General features: G+C 39.2%; 1 protein-coding gene across 1 annotated transcript in view; it reads right to left on the bottom strand.

Annotated features, from left to right (window-relative positions):
- Positions 1-658: 658 nt before the first annotated feature.
- The window catches only part of SERPINI1 (serpin family I member 1), a 118,344-nt gene continuing 102,761 nt past the window's right edge, over positions 659-16,241 (bottom strand). Inside the window, exons 7-9 of the mRNA XM_060767572.2 lie at positions 11,351-11,437; positions 6,856-6,945; positions 659-1,031 (exon numbers count right to left, since the gene is read on the bottom strand). Coding sequence (XP_060623555.2) covers positions 955-1,031; positions 6,856-6,945; positions 11,351-11,437 — 254 coding nt within the window. The 3' untranslated portion in view covers positions 659-954. The remainder of the gene's footprint in view (positions 1,032-6,855; positions 6,946-11,350; positions 11,438-16,241) is intronic.

Genomic DNA, 16,241 nt, shown 5'->3' with positions numbered 1-16,241 from the left:
AGTCAATTCTGACTATTTAAGTCTCCAAACGTAATCTGTTCACAGCATCAGCATTTTTAAAGGAGTGTGCAATAAGTAATGTGGTAATATAACGGGCACAGATGTGCCATGAATGGAAGACAAAGAAACAACCAAATATTAATACTTTTTGAAGGTATTCCAAGCTCTGCTGAATGCTGCATCTTCAAATGGCACCAACCCTTTCATGTGCAGAATGGAGCTTGGCACATGAGGTCTCAGTGTTGCATTAGGCATGGATGTCTCGTAAAAAAGACTATGCACACAAACGTGTGAGCCCTGCAGAATCACTAGAAAAAGGAATCTATTGTTCTAGGAAGTTCCAGGAAAGAAAGAAAAGTGAAAGCCAACAAACCAAGATATTAATTTTTTCCTTTCTGACAAATTGCACTGAATTTTTTTTTTGGAGATTCCATCTTGAAATCCCCTTCATCTCAAGTGGAATGCAGAATAGCAACTCACTCTGAGATGCAAGAGCTTAGCTCCTCTTTGGAAATTTAGCCCTTGTTCTTCTAGGAGCTTTTATTTCTTTTGGGACTCTATAGGCCCTGGGACAAAGTATGCTTCATTAGATATGTAAGGGAAAGATAGAGAGAGAAAGATCAACATTACGGTTGACTGAGACAGGAAACACAGCCACTGACATTTATACAGCTTTTATTTTAAAGGACCACCACCACCACAATTCACAAGGACAACAATATTTACTTTAATACTGAAAGCTTTTCTTCCATAACCACAACCTTCAATTTGTAGCTGAAGTTAAATCTGGAAGTTTGTTTGCTTGTTTGTTTGTTTTTCTTTCCAAACAGTATCTCAAAGGTAACATTGCAAAAAAAGAGAGAGAAAGAAAACCACACGGCAAACCTTAAATACATCAATTGCAACTCAGTGTGCTTATTTTTCTCTGTGTGGGTGTGTGAGCCTGCGGAGATATTACAGTTCTTCAAAGTCATGGGCACTTGTATTCATTGCTTCTGGGTGCATAACTCTCCCCAGAAAAATGATGGTACCTAAAGGAGAGAGAAAAATTAAAGAGATAGGAGGAAGAAATAGATATACAAAGGAGGAGGGCATTGTTAGAGTACAAGATAGAGAAAGCTTGTTCTGCTTTATGTATTCAAGGCTGAAGAAATCATGGTGAAAATACATGTGGTACAGGAAACCCACTTGACATCATTCACATTAATCAAAAACAGCACTGAGAATCACTAATGTGAAATATGATGACATCCTCTGCATTGCGATAGAGATTGGGAAAAGGAACTTTTTGGACTATGACTTCTAGAATCCCCCAGCCAGCAGAGTTACTGGGCATACTGGTTGAGGGTGTTTGGGGACTGTAGTTCAAAACAAGTGGCATCCCAAAGAGGAGGGATGCTTACCTCATTACTACACAACTTTGCAACCTGAAATCTCTTCCCTGGGCTGCTAAAAGCTACAGAATGGGAAGACAGAGAACTACATTATGGATATCTCTCTTTTTATCGCATCTTCCCAAATTAATTGGTGTGATTTAAGGTGGAGAAAAGACAGAGGAGAAAAGGTTAAAATCCCACCCTTAAATTCCACCTCTACAGATTTTCATGGAATAAAATGACAGAGAGGTAAATGTGTGATTGCGTGTATATTTGTCTTCCAAGTTGCCTGTCAGTTAATAATTATCCCATGAATTCTATAGGATTTTCCTAGGCAAGGACTACTCAGAGGTGGCTTTATCTATTCCTTCCTCTGAAATATAACCCAAAACATCTTGTATTCATTGGCATTCTACCAATCAAGTACTAAGCATGGCTGGTCATACTTAGCTTCTATGATCAAGTAGGATTTGGTGCTTAGGTTTAGCTCTAAGAAGTGATCTATTTGGAGTAAGTCATTTGTCTTTACAGTTTGCCTCAATCACCCACAAGAGATGATAAAATAGTTAGCTGAGAGCATATCCAAACTGATGAAAAAGACCAGAAAGTCACAGATTTTTTTCAATAGTTACAAGCGTGGTAGATCCAGGGAATGCTGTAGGTGTAGCATATATTGATTTCAGTAAGACCTTTGGAGCCCCCGGTGGTGCAATGGGTTAAACCCTTATGCTGTCAAGACTGAAGACCGACAGGTCGGAGGTTCAAATCTGGGAAGAGAGCAGATGAGCTCCCTCTGTCAGTTCCAGCTCCCCCTGCGGGGACATGAGAGAAACCTCCCACATCAAAAACATCCAGGTGTCCCATGGGCAACGTCCTTGCAAATGGCCAATTCTCTCACACCAGAAGCGACTTGGAGTTGCTCAAGTTGCTCCTGACATGGAAAAAAAAGTAAGGTCTTTGACAAGGTCCCCCATGATCTTCTTTCAAACAAACTAGTAAAATGTAGGCTACATGATACTACTGTTAGGCGGATTTGTAATTGGTTAAGTGATCGAACCCAAAGGATGTTCACCAGCAATTTCTCTTCATCCGGAAAGAAGTGATGAGTGAGGTGCCACAGGGTTCTGTCCTAGGCTAACATCTTTATTAATGACTTAGTTGAGAGTTTAGAGGGTGTGCTTATCAAATTTGCAGATGACACCAAATTAGAAGAGACAGCTAATGCCCCAGAAGACAGGATCAGGATTCAAAATGACCTCAACAGATTAGAGACTTGGGCTACACTTAGTCAGAAAAAAATGGAATGCAAAGATATGGGATAGGTAATGCCTAGCTTGACAAGGTGAAAAAAGATCTTGGAGTCATGTTTAACAAGTTAAACATGAGCCAACAATATAATGCAGCAGCTAAAAACGCCAATAGGATTTTGGGCTGCATCAGAATGAGCATCAGAATGGTGGCTCTCTATTCTCCTTTGGTCAGACCTCACCTGGAATACTGTGTCCAATTCTGGGCACCACAATTCAAGAGAGATAGGGTCATGATGGAAGGTGTCCAGAGGATGGCAACTAAAATGATCAAAGGTCTGGAGACCATGCTGTATGAAAAGCAGCTAAAGAGCTTGGGATGTTTAGCCTGCAGAAGAGAAGGTTAAGAGGAGACATGATGGCCATGTTTAAATATTTGAAAGGATGCCATAAGGAAGAGGAAGAAGGACTGTTTCTGCTGCCTCAAAGACTAGGACTCAGAGTAAAGGGTTCAAACTACAGGAAAGGAGATTCCACTTGAACATTAGGAAGAATTTCCTGACATTAGGAAGAGCTGTTCAACAATTGAGCTCACTGCCTCAGAGTTTGGTGGAAGCTACTTCTTTGGAGGCTTCTAAACAGAGGCTTTGTTGGATGTGCTTTGATAGTGCTTCTGCATGACAGGGGGTTGGACCAAATGCAACTCAATGATTCTATTATCTTGTTCTTATTCTTATTTTGGGGATTCACGAATGTTTGTTTCTTTCAGAATATTTTCTTTTTTGCTTTCACTACAATGAGTTACTTTTTAAAACCAGATCCCCAAGTCAGTTTATTTTAACCCAGCACAACATCAGAAAGAACAAGAACATAATCTGGTATTTTTCAATCAGTCTGCATGCTCACTGAGAAAAAAGAGGACAGATAATGTTTTCTATTACTTTTGGATTTTGCAAAGATTTGGATTAAATGTCAATTACATTACAATTTCAATTAAAAAGCACATTTTCTTGGACCATCTACATCCAAAATAATTCAGAACTTGCTGGTTTAAATAATGGGTTTCTATGAAGGAATGTTTTATCTCACCTATTATATTGCTAAGATGTCATATTGCTATTTTTATCCAGCACAATCAGGGGCAGTGGACCAAGAGCCCCCAAAGTGCCTTTTCCAAGCTCTCACTTTAAAATGTTAGGTGTTCTTACACAGCGGCGGGTGGACACTATGTAGAACGTGGGTCACAACCAGCTTGTGGACTCCACACATATATGGCCCCTGAAGTTCTCCAACTGCCAATTAAATAAAATTCATCCAGATTTCTGGCAACGTTTATCCCAAAATATACAGAAAGATCCACAAACATGTGAAAACATCTAAAATATACACACCCTACCCCAGGATCCCATCTCTCAATCACCTGCATTTTTGCTCTGTAGTCCCCTGAGGTGGTGATGGGGCTGTGTGTGAAGGGAAATAGGCCCCTGTACTCTATATAGTTTCCTGCCTGATATAGTCCACAACTTCATTTACCCTCTTTCAGTTCAATATCCACTTAGCAGGGAGGGAATAAGACCAGCCAGTAAGCTTTGCCTCTGGGTAGTCATACACAGGATTGCACTGTTAATCTGATCACTCATCCTTTCACCCAGAGCTGTCGAAACAGACTGGTAAGTGGTTTCCTCACGTCTCATATAGCTTTTCCCTAGTCCAGGAACCCCCAAAATTCTTTTTAATTGATGACATTGGGATTTGAGCTTGAGACCTTCTTGAATGCAAGGCACGTGCTTCGGCACTCAGCTTCTACCCAGACCCAAGAATACAGCCAGTTCCCCCCATGCACTGTATGCTCTTAAATCAATCTGTTCTATTATAGAGGAGGCAATTCTCATCGGTCTTCCTGTCCAGCACATAAATAACAGATCATACCGATATTCTGGATGCTCTCGGATCAAAGAAATTTTAGAATTCTACTGCCATAGCCAGCAAACAATGTTACACAAGGCTCCAAACCTGATGATCTGACTGAGACAATGCACTTGCAATATCAAAGACAGCTTTCCCTCAGTAGAGATGAAAGGAAGACAGCAGGACAGAAATTTTAAGAAGGCAACTATAGATTTGAGATTTCAGCTCCCTGTTGCAAATTGCAGGCATTCACATTGCCCTTGCATCAGGCTGGTTTCTGAGAAATCTTTTATTATTATTATAAAATCAGTGACAAGGAATCGCTTTGCAAAACTCTTCCCCCCTCCGGGGCCAGAAACATTAATGAGAGTATTTAAAGCAATGGTGGGCAATTGTTGATGGTTTTCAGCAGGAAGCCAGAAATGCCTCCCACGGAAAAGAAAAGCAAATCAAAACTGGAGCCAGTCAAAAAACTGCTTGTGGGTTTGCAAAGTGGGCATCTGAAAAAAGTTAAACAGTGAAGATGGTTTCTGAAACATATTTCAAATGGTGAACTAAAAGGGTTTCAGAAGAAGCAATTTACAGTTCAGTTTGGTTTGAACTGTAAAGGATGGTCCAAGGAAGTCTTGAGGCACCGTCAGCCACCAATTTCCCCATCATTCCTGCGGGGATCTATATGCGGTCCCAGGAATTCCCTCTGCTCAGCTTAGGTTTAGAATTTTAAATTAACCTAAGGTCAATCCACATACAATTCCCATGTGTTCAGATTGCATTACAAATACTGGGCATATGCCTGCCGTTTGGGAATGAATGCATATGAACAGAGAATCAACATATATTAAAAACATACTGATCTACTTACAGAGATTAGAAATATTACTTTTTCAAAAATTTAGCCATGCGTTTCCAGGTTTTGTCAGCACTCAGTACTGTATTGTATTTATTTTATCCGATCTTTCTACTCATATAGGACTCAGAGAGGTAATCAGACTCATTAGAAAATTGTAATGTTGACTAAAGTTGCACTGACGTTTGGATGTTTTGCTCACAAAAATAAAATCAGATAAATATACTTCATTTGAAACACCAGATATCTATCTATAGCAGTAGTCTCAACCTTCCTAATGCCACAACCCTTTCATACAATTCCTCATATTGTGGTGACCCCCAACCATAAAACTATTTGTGTTGCTACTTCATAACTTCATCTCTTAGGACTGGCCACATTTGTGTGACGATGTTATTGTTCTGACTACAGGCAATCCCTGAATTACAAATGACTACTAGCTAAAAATGGGACTAAGACAACAGGGAGGGAGAGGAATCTATCCTTTGGAAGGGAAGTTCACTCCTGAAAGGGTTATCAAGGGGAAAAGTGTTTCCACTGAAGCTTTATCTCCATTCCTTCTATCCAGGAGGAGGAGGAAAGATAGGAGAAGGAGCAGAAGCAGTGACCCCCTGTGGAATGGCCGTTTGACCTCCATGGGGTCGCGACCCACAGGTTGAGAACCACTGATCTATTGGATTAATAGCATTTGCCAACCCACCCTGCAAAGCAGGATTAAAATTATTAAAATATTATGTCCCTTATTACCTCCAGGGTATATGGATCTGGATCATAAGTGAATTTTGTGTTTAGAATTTGTTACCATCTTCAGGATATATCATAATATATTCAAGTATTCAAATTTCCCTCCCTCTCAATACAAAATATGATCCCAAGCATTCAAATAAGGCATGCTCAATCTGTCACTAATTTCCAGTGTGTCTTTTTCTACTTTAGAGTTCCTTATTTTTGAAAAACTGCCTTGTGAATTCTCCTCTGCATTATTTCTATTTTACGCAATTCAAGATGTTGGGACTTCCTCCCAGGTTTAAAAAAAAATCAAAGAAATGCAGATGGTGTGAAAGATGTCCACCTGAGATCACAAAGATCTGGCCTAAACAACACTGGGCAGGATAGAAAAATTATCTGCCATGGAAAATGTAAAATGGTTCAAGGGTGAGATCTCTTCCATTTCGTGTGAAATGCTGATCTAACTGGGAGTAGAATTTTACAGCATCACAGGAAAACTGATGTTTCTGTCACAACTGAAGGGTGGAGAGGGCAGGCTACTTTAGATGGTGTTGGGATGGCTGAGCAGACAAAGTTTGGTGCTTCTGCTTGTTACTGCCACACATTTATTAACATTTCCTACCAGATGTGGCCACTTGATGCTAAAGCCAATCCTGGGGATATGGTACATATGTTCATATATAAGATTCTAGAGAGAATTCACCAGAACTAAGAGGGAAAAAGAAATAAGAGAGACCGATGTACTGACCTGTTCTTCTGTTCCTAACCACAAAGAAAAAAGGGTGGTCCACTATCACTTGTGGGTACAGCACCGCCATTCTGCTAATGGCTATCATTCCTGGAGAGGGAAAGAGAAGACAACAAGGTACCATTTGAGGCAACACTCTTTCCTTACCATTTCTCACTCCCATTCTATTCCATGCCACTAAAGACACATAGAAACTGCACAAACAGAAATTAAAAATCTCCCTTGCCAACATGGATTGTCAGTAAGACAGAATGCTAGCAATCCAATCTAAAACGAAGGGAGACTTGGAAAGAAATGAATGTGTCTAGTTATACTCTGGGAATGATTAACAACTGGTGGTGGGGCAATTTATTTCTGCTGCTAGAGGAGCGGATTATAACTTACACAGATGCAGGACTTTGGGAGAGAGTTATGATGGCCATTCCCTTCCACAAGAAATAGATTATGTTCCACCACCCAGATGAGTTAGGCGAAGCAGAGATATTGAACACACTCAGCAAAACACATTCCACACTAGTTCCGCTTGGTCATGGTCATTTTGTTCGGCACACTTCTACTTTTCAGAAGTTTACATTCAGAGTTTTAAAAATCCAGTACAGATAAATGCATACATTTTGTAATTGAGGCTGTAAAATTTATAGCCCTTCTTCCAAAGATACATACACTCTCCAAATTCCTTCATTGAAGCACAAAATCAACTGTGCTAATCCAAAGTATGATTTCTTTTAATTTAATATTTATATTTATATTTCTCCTTAGAACACAGGGTCTAAAGAAGCATATAAATAAAGTCAATTTTGAACAATGAAATTTATAACACTGTTTAAGGGTAAATATTAATAAGTCTAAAACAGTAGAAGGCAGCTGTGAAAGTCTAGGGTGTAGATCAGGGGTCCTCAAACTTTTTAAACAGAGGGCCAGGTCACAGTCCTTCAATCTGTTGGAGGGCCGGATTATAATTTGAAAAACAACATGAATGAATTCCTAAGCACACTGCACATATCTTATTTGTAGTGCAAAAAAACACCTGAAAGCAATGAAGAACAATTTTAATAAATATAAACTTATTAGTATTTCAATTGGAAGTGTAGACCTGCGTTTGGCTGATGATATAGGATTGTTGCTGTTGTTGTTGTGTGCTTTCAAGTCGTTTCAGACTTAGGTTGACCCTGAGCGAGGGTCAGGTAAATGACCTTGGAGGGCTGTATCCGGCCCCCGGGCCTTAGTTTGAGGACCCCTGGTGTAGATAATACTCCCCCTGATACCTTGATGGGCCATGCCCTCACTGTATGTACTCCTGCAAAAAGGAAATAATTGTTTTGCCCCAAAAATGCCCTCAAGGGAACAAGAAGCCATTTTTCACTATGCTTTTGGATCTTCCTGTACCATTTTAGGCCTAATAGATGCATATGAAAAACAAGAAGGAAGCGATGTCAATTCCTGTTCACTTTTGTGCTTCAGGAAACTCCTTCCTTGGGACCAAACTGGTCTAATGGTTCCAATTTCTAGAGGGCAATTTGGAGGTAATTTGGAGCAAAAAAATGGACAAATTTTGAATTGCTGAACCTGGGGGGGGGGGGGGGGATGGGACCCCAAATATGATGGTAATACCTATCATATACTCAGGAAAGCCACACTTTACCTGTTACAATCCTAAATGTATTTTAACAATCTAACAAATTTAAACAAGTTTTCAGGCATATACACACACACACTCAGAGAAAGAAAGAGAGAGAGAGGGGGGGGGTTCTGCTTCAAGTAATGAGATTTCAAGCCAACCAGGGCACTGATTTCAAGTACAGAAAAATACTAGTGGCCAGTAGTATTTCTTTCACTGATTTCTGCTGTTGGTGCTCACAGCTTCTACAACTGACACTCAAGTGTCTTGCTACCATCAAACATGAAGAGGGTTAATGGAGAACCACTGCCATCTTCATCTGTTCAAAATGAATCAAAGGGCCATTCATGCAGAGTTTAACTAATCGTGCCTAGATGCCGTCATTCACGGCACTAGTAAAATACTGGTCTGAAGGATGCTCTATATGCATAGTGACCAGACAGACTGATGTTTGGCCAAAGGTTATGCAGATGTTATGGGTTCTTGCCCCATAGGCATAGGCCCTAATTCATGCCTCCATAAAGGGCAGTAGGGCCCATTCAGTCAGATGTTTGACATATATCAACTGAAGGGCTATCTGGTTAATTGAAGCAAGACTTGTCTGTCCTTGCATGAGAACCTTTTAACATATTAATACTGAATACCTGCAGGTGGTGACATTTATAGCCACCCTACAGCCTTCCTGTTATAACAGCTATCTCTTTGCATCAGTTGTAGTTTAGGAATAATCAGTGTGCTCTAATGTGATGAATCCATAGAGAATTTGAAGATTGAGCAGCAGGAGAACGGATAGTGCTAAAAATAGTCCAGAATGGTGAGAACTTGTATTCCTCAGATATTTGTTGCTGAGGTCTTAGGGTGAGAAGATTTAATTTTTAATATCTGGTACACAAAGGGAATACTGTGGGCCAAACATATTAGCAGCGAGACAGCGTTTACTTTTAATTAAATTTGGAAGTCTTTAATAACTCTACTCTAGAGCTTTATGTTTTCCAAAATTTTTATTAACTTTTATTTTTATTGCATTGACATATTGGTGCGTGGGAGGATAAGAAAGAAAAAAAATGTCTAGGCATGTCCAGGCATGATAGCAATAGTCAATTTGCACAGTTAGAAGAATGTCATGTTCTGGTCAGCTGAGAATGAGCCTGATCATAAAGAGACTTGCCTTCCTACTTATGAAAAAATAGGGCTTGGCAATATCAATTCATGATACAAATTAAAGCATCAACAAAAATTACTTGCTAGTGGGGGGAAAAACCAATATTTGCATCTGACAAGCAAATGGCTCGACCATCTGGGCCTTCCATAATTGCTAGAAAGCCAGCTTTTCTCCATTATTCATATACCATGCCGTTATCCAAACATAATCACATTCCTCTAACACTGTTTCCAGGCAGCTCAGAACTGAAAATATCTCACAGTCTAATCCTATCTTTTATTGTATAGTTGCAATGGAGCTCCAATATAATGTCCCCAATATCCAAATCAAAACAATCTTTAGCTCCTCAGATTGATGCTGTAGTTGGGCTATGGGAGAGTGCAATGCTGTGCAAGAAAAAACAAACCCAAGGCTACAGGAGGAGCAGAACAAATTATTAATTAATTAATCATTAATATTTGTTTCAGAAAGTATGCAACAGAGCCAAAAGACAGAGCACAAGTAATATCTGAAGCATTCATTCTAACTGTATGATTCACACATTTGCCTTTGGGAAATATAGGCAAATGGTTAGAAAGCATACTAAAAAGTATTCAGTCAAAGCTGGTTGCAAGTAGCACATTAAATGGTGCATTGCTACCAGGATGTTCTTCATTAATTATTCTGATAGAGAAGAATCAAAAGATGAAAGAAGATGATCAGGTTCTACACATCAGCCTCTTCACTTTGTGTGATGGAGTCAAGATTGTCCAATTATAATATCATACAAAGTGGACTACCAGGAGGATGTGTAGAACCTGATCATCATCTTTCACCTTTTGATTCTCCACTATCAGTCAAAGCTGGTTACAAGTAGCACATTACATTCAGAGACAAACACGTTTTTTCAGTTCCATCTGTATTGGTCAAACACAAAGTGACCATCTATTTTCAACAGGAGTCAAGACTGTAGACTAGGTGACATTAACCAGCCTTCTCCAACGTCTTGTCCTGCAGATGCAGAGATACACTCTCCATCATTTCCAGTTACTATCATCTGTGGTTATATTGACAGCTATGGTCCAGAACTGTCAGAGGTCAACAGTTTACAGAAAGTTGAAAGATTTTTGAAAAACACGCAGTTTTTGAAAGTTTTTTTTTTTTTTTGCAATTTGAGACTTATTCTCTGTAAAATTTGCATGTCATTGTAGTACACAGAAAACAGCATGGAAAATAGTATGTCTCTACAGAATTACTTTGTCCAGTGCAGAAAACTGTTTTCTATGCAAATAAATCATGCAAATGTTATCCAGAATAAATATCCATTTGTGGCATTTTTATGAAGGAAACAATCTTTTCTGCATGGAAAGTATTTCTGCATTGAAATATTATGTTCTGTGAGAAAATTTTGTTTTTCTTCAGACAACTACATTTTCTGTACATAAAATGCTGTTTTCTCCACAAAACAACCATATTTTAATTTTGCGCAGATAAGTCCCAAATTGCAAAGATTCTTGTAAGTCCAAGGTTCTTCCTATGAAGTCATGCAGGTGAAATGTCAGGAGAGAATGCTGCTGGAACATGGCCATAGAACTCGAAAAACTCACAGCCACCCAATGATTATAGGTTCTACAAATGAAAAGTTTGTGAACATTTGCATATTCAATCCTTAGTCTTAACCATGCCACATAAGAGCCTGTCCTTGTCATTAAATCCACAATTTCCATAGCATTTACCTGAGGCAGCAGCTGCTTCAGAGCCTTCTTCATTAACTTCAAGTACAGACTTATGAACTGCTTTTGAAAGGTAAAGGTCTTTGTTGTCTGGAGGAGAAACAAAAGTCAAAGAATAGTAAGAAATACATGTAGGATTTCTACCCACAATCTATTCATTTCTACTAACACCAGAGGGAAAATAGGGTTTGTCGCAAAATCCACAACTGGAAATCAAGATGGATGGATACTATTTATTTCATTAGGATGTGACTATACTATAAAAGTTAATATTTTATTAATTCACTTGTTTTTCTGAGTTTGCAATGATAAATATGCTATTCTTATTTATTCCATACAGCACAACAAACATGGACAGGCAGGAGAGAACCACAGGCTTTTTAGCAATGAGTATTATTTTACTATCTTCTACCCTACCCAGATGGCCAGTGCTGGTTAAAGCTGTTTGTGTATCACACTTCCTTCTGACTCAGTCCACCCACTCTCATTTCCCACCTATGTTTGGGACAGCTAATAAGAGCTAAGATGAGATGCTGCATGGATATCTATGACAGCCCAACGATGAGCATGTGAAAAGAAAGCAGTAAAGGTAAAAAGTAAAGAAACAAATAATAATGCTTGCATCTGCACTAAATCAGCTGAAAAAATCCCCAAGAGAGTCTTCATCCCACAGAATCACATAATATACCTAAAGGAAATCTAGTCTGTCTTTGGACCACCCAATACAACCATCTATTCACAACAACATCCCCCTGCTCATCACTTATGTTCTATGAACCAAATTATCTCATTAACTAGGAATGAATAATTATGGTGAGGGCAGACCGCCCTGATGTAATTAACACATCTGAAACTATATTGAGCTTCGTATGAAATATAAGCTGATCAGACCCTTGGAAACTACTCAGATTAGACCAGTAGCTCTGAAACCTTTGAATCACAGATACTGTTGAATTGCAACTCTAAGAATTTCTGACCACAGGGCATGAATGGCTGAGGCCTCTAGGAACTGATGTCCAGCAAGAATTTGGAAGCCAAATTTGAGAATAATTGGATATCATAGGTCTACTTATCGTCCAAGTAATATGTATTCTGATTGGTTGCCACCTTCCAACGTCCCAGACAGAAGTCTTTCCTACTATCTGTCTTTTGATGGAGAGTCATTATTATAGTGATTTAAGTGTTTGGGAGACCACAGTTAAAATCCTCACACAACCATGGAAATATACTGAATGACCTTAGGAAAAGTCACACTCTTTGAGCATTATAAAAAGGCATGCGGTCACAAATCCTTAGAGATTCTGTTAAATGGAGATCACAGGGATAGAATTAGGATCCCCACTGAACTATGGCATCTCCCACTAAATCTAAACAAGATATTAGAAGGAAAATAGATCATCACAAACCAAACAATTAGCACTAACTCAAAAGAGAGCAGATGCTGTTGAACCAAACTCATTGGACCATCACACTTGAACTCAAGAATACATGGCCAAAAAACATAAGCAATAATTTATATACATTAATCCACATGCTTAGACAAAACATTTTTAAATGGAGGCAAGAGGGAAGGAATATTGCATTTCTTTTCATATTCCTACCTGGCAGATAATTAAAAAGGAAACCAGCATCTGTGAGAAATGTAAGAGCATCAAGGCAAAGCTCCAAGTAATTTAAAGACAGTCTTTCAAAAAGAGAGCTTCAAAATGATTGCTGGATATTTAATTAAATAAAGGGAAACGATGAACAGCCTTTCCAGTACCACCTGGGATGTCTCCTTTATTCATGGAGAAAAATGAGGAACACTACCATGGAACTCATTAATCTTCTCTATGTCTAATGTGCTATGATCCTCTATAAATAACATAATCTTTTAATGGTAGAGGAGTTAGCTTGCTCAAGAAAAAAAAACAATGGATCTGTGGTTTCAGGTTCTCTCTTGGTTTGGGTACTGTTAAAAAGGGACAAAGTATAACTCTTCCACAAAACATTCATCTTGTGGATGAAATGTAAAGCTAATTCATGGCATCTGCTGTTTTTTGTGTGCTTTATAGCCCAGTCCCAGGACTTGCTTCATCAGCACATTGCAAAAGCTAAATAAAGTGTGTTAAGAAGTGAGAGCAAGAAAACTGTTTGGCTGGATCAAGAAACAGATCAGCCAAACTCTACACTCTGCTTCTGGCAATAGCCAGGCTTAAGGGATTGCTCCCCAGTATAAAGAGTCTACTAAGGCCACAACCTTTCTTGGTGGTGCTTCCAAACATTTGAGTCTCATTTTAAGGCACCAGGTAGCTGATTTTTTGACTCGCTCCCGCTTTGTGTCAGCAGGGCATTTTCCAGTAGAAGAAGTTGCTGCCTTGCTCTTTGCTGCACTGTTGTATCAAACTCATAGATGGCTCCAAATATGTAAAAGTTACTTTCCAAAAGTACATCTTCCGGAATCCCACTGTCAGCATGGCCACTGATGGTTGGGAGATTTTGGGAGTTGCAGCCATAGTCCCACGTTATCTGAATTATTCTCCCATATAGCTTGTCAGGATGGTGGACCACCTTCTCTGTTCCATCATTCTCACAAGTACATTTGAAGAGTACATTTGGAGAAGTTTTTCTTGTTGGTTGCTCACAAGCACTGGAACGTCCTTTCTAACAAAGCCAGACTGGTATTCTCTCTAGTCTCCTTTCATAGGCAAGCCTTTTATTTTGGCACGGCTTTGATGGCTGACTGCTGAAGCCTTTCAGAATGTGGTGTACAGGTTATTTGCAATTTTAATGGTTTTGTTTATAGCTGTTTTCAATTAAACTGTTAGCTTAATTATACAATTTCTAATATCTGTGTGGTATGAATTTAAAAGCTATATCTAGGTTGTGTGATTCCCAGTGGATGTTCATTTTACTCTTCCCTGCAGTCCTTCTCCTGGCAGACAAAAGACCTTTCCATTTAGGCAGGCTTTTGGTTTTTAACTTGCTGCATCAGACTGAATTTAGTGGGATGCACTGTGTCTATATTTTCATTATGTTTTAAATATGAGTTAAAGCTGTTCCAAACTAGGGTTTTAAAACACTGTTATTGACTGTTCTTCTTATCTTTTGTATTACTAGTTTTGGCTGCAATCTGTAAGCTGTCTTAGGAAAGCCAGCATGACGTAGTTGTGTGAGTACTGGAATACAGCTTTGGACAACAGGGTTCAAATTCCTATTTGGAAAACTTGCTGGGTGACCTTTGGTAAACTCAATTTTTCAACTTCAAAGGAAGGCAATGGCAAAATGTCTTCTGAACAAATCTTGTCAGGAAAACCTTGTGATAGTTCCCTTAGGGTCAAAAATGACGTGAAGGTATGCAACAGTAACAAAGCTGTCTTAGGACTAGTTCTACTAAAAAGGTGGGGTATAAATAAAGATGATAATGACAACAAAATAATATTTATATGCTGCACTTTTGGTTTTTTATTTTCCTAATGAAGGGAGAATTGGACATTGGAGTAGGTAATACTTGAAGGCCACAAAAGTAATGCTTTCTGTATGGCAAGTCATCTATGATAGTAGCACAGGCCAAGCTATATAATCAATGCCCCTGTTGGATGGAGGGTCCTGGTCACTGAAGTGAAAAAAAGAAACTTTTCTAAGTTCTGAAATACCTAACATTTTGTGTCTGTACCTACATTTGCAGGCAAAAGCTGTAGGAGAAATACTGGTATTGGCATCTTTAAAAACACATTAAGAGGCTATTGACCAGAAAGGTCATGTCATGTTGGCTACATGTCACCTTTCTTCTTGTAAATATGAGCAGCAGGTGCAAGATATCCACTGTCCCATTGCCCTGACCCAGCTCAATTCCTTCCCAGACTAAAGCAAAACAGGTCCACAAGGGCACAGCTTGTGACAAATGTCAAGTCCGATTTGGACCTAAGAGCTGTGTTGTGAAAGATGGCTTTCTGTAGATTTGTCTCAAACAGTATACTGCAGTAACATTTGAAAGCCTGTAAAGCTCACAAGCCAGACTATTCATCCTTAACATGAAATGCTGCCTGGTGGGATCAGGACATTAAGGGATTTGCTTGACTGACCACATTCACAGAGTCACAGGCCTTTGAATGTCATATCTTTGGGTTGAAGCCAGAGAAGAGCAGTTCCTACAGACAAGTTGCAATGTTAAAAGGAGAACTGGATATTTTGTTGTCCTCCAGACATGTCTGAACTCAAATCCCTATGAACCAATGGGGAGGAATGGTAAGAACAGCAGTCCATCAGCATCTGGAAAGCCACATGTTGCCAATTTTTGGATACAAGATATCTTCCTTGATGTGTGCAGAGTTGTCCTTCTGCTACCGTATTGTGGTGTGGAAGTAAACCTAACACCTTCTATCAGGCTGGCAAGTCTTTAAAAGGGTCCTGGAGGTAGACTATGTTATTCAAGAGCCAGATTAGTCAAATATGGAGAATAACAACCACCAGGTGACAAATTGGCCATAGCAATGTTGCACTGAATAGTTTCCATTTACTTAAAGCATAAATTAATTCATATATAGAGTTCCTTTCAGTTTGTGTAGACGTTATCAAAATTCATTGCCACTGACTTCATAAACATACAGAAGCTGGGTTTAAATACCCAAATTCAGGGTCTTTATGAGAATATGGAGATTTAAATGGGCACAACATTCTTCCTTGCTCACGTGGGCTGCTGCATGCACTTTAATAGAGGATCCAGTTCTGCACACATCACGGCAGACATGGAAGGAATGACTCTCTTTACTAAAGAGATTGAAGGGAGCAGCATTTATCCCAGTGTGCAACTTGGGATAAATGTTCAGTTTATAAAATGATTAATCCTTAGACGTTGTACTAAAGAGTGTACTCATGTCTAATTCAAGTGCAGGGACACCAAAAGCTGCCATTG

Source organism: Anolis sagrei, chromosome 3 (genome assembly GCF_037176765.1).
Source record: "Anolis sagrei isolate rAnoSag1 chromosome 3, rAnoSag1.mat, whole genome shotgun sequence".
Classification (NCBI taxonomy): domain Eukaryota; kingdom Metazoa; phylum Chordata; class Lepidosauria; order Squamata; family Dactyloidae; genus Anolis; species Anolis sagrei.
This window is presented reverse-complemented; position numbering and strand designations above follow the sequence as displayed.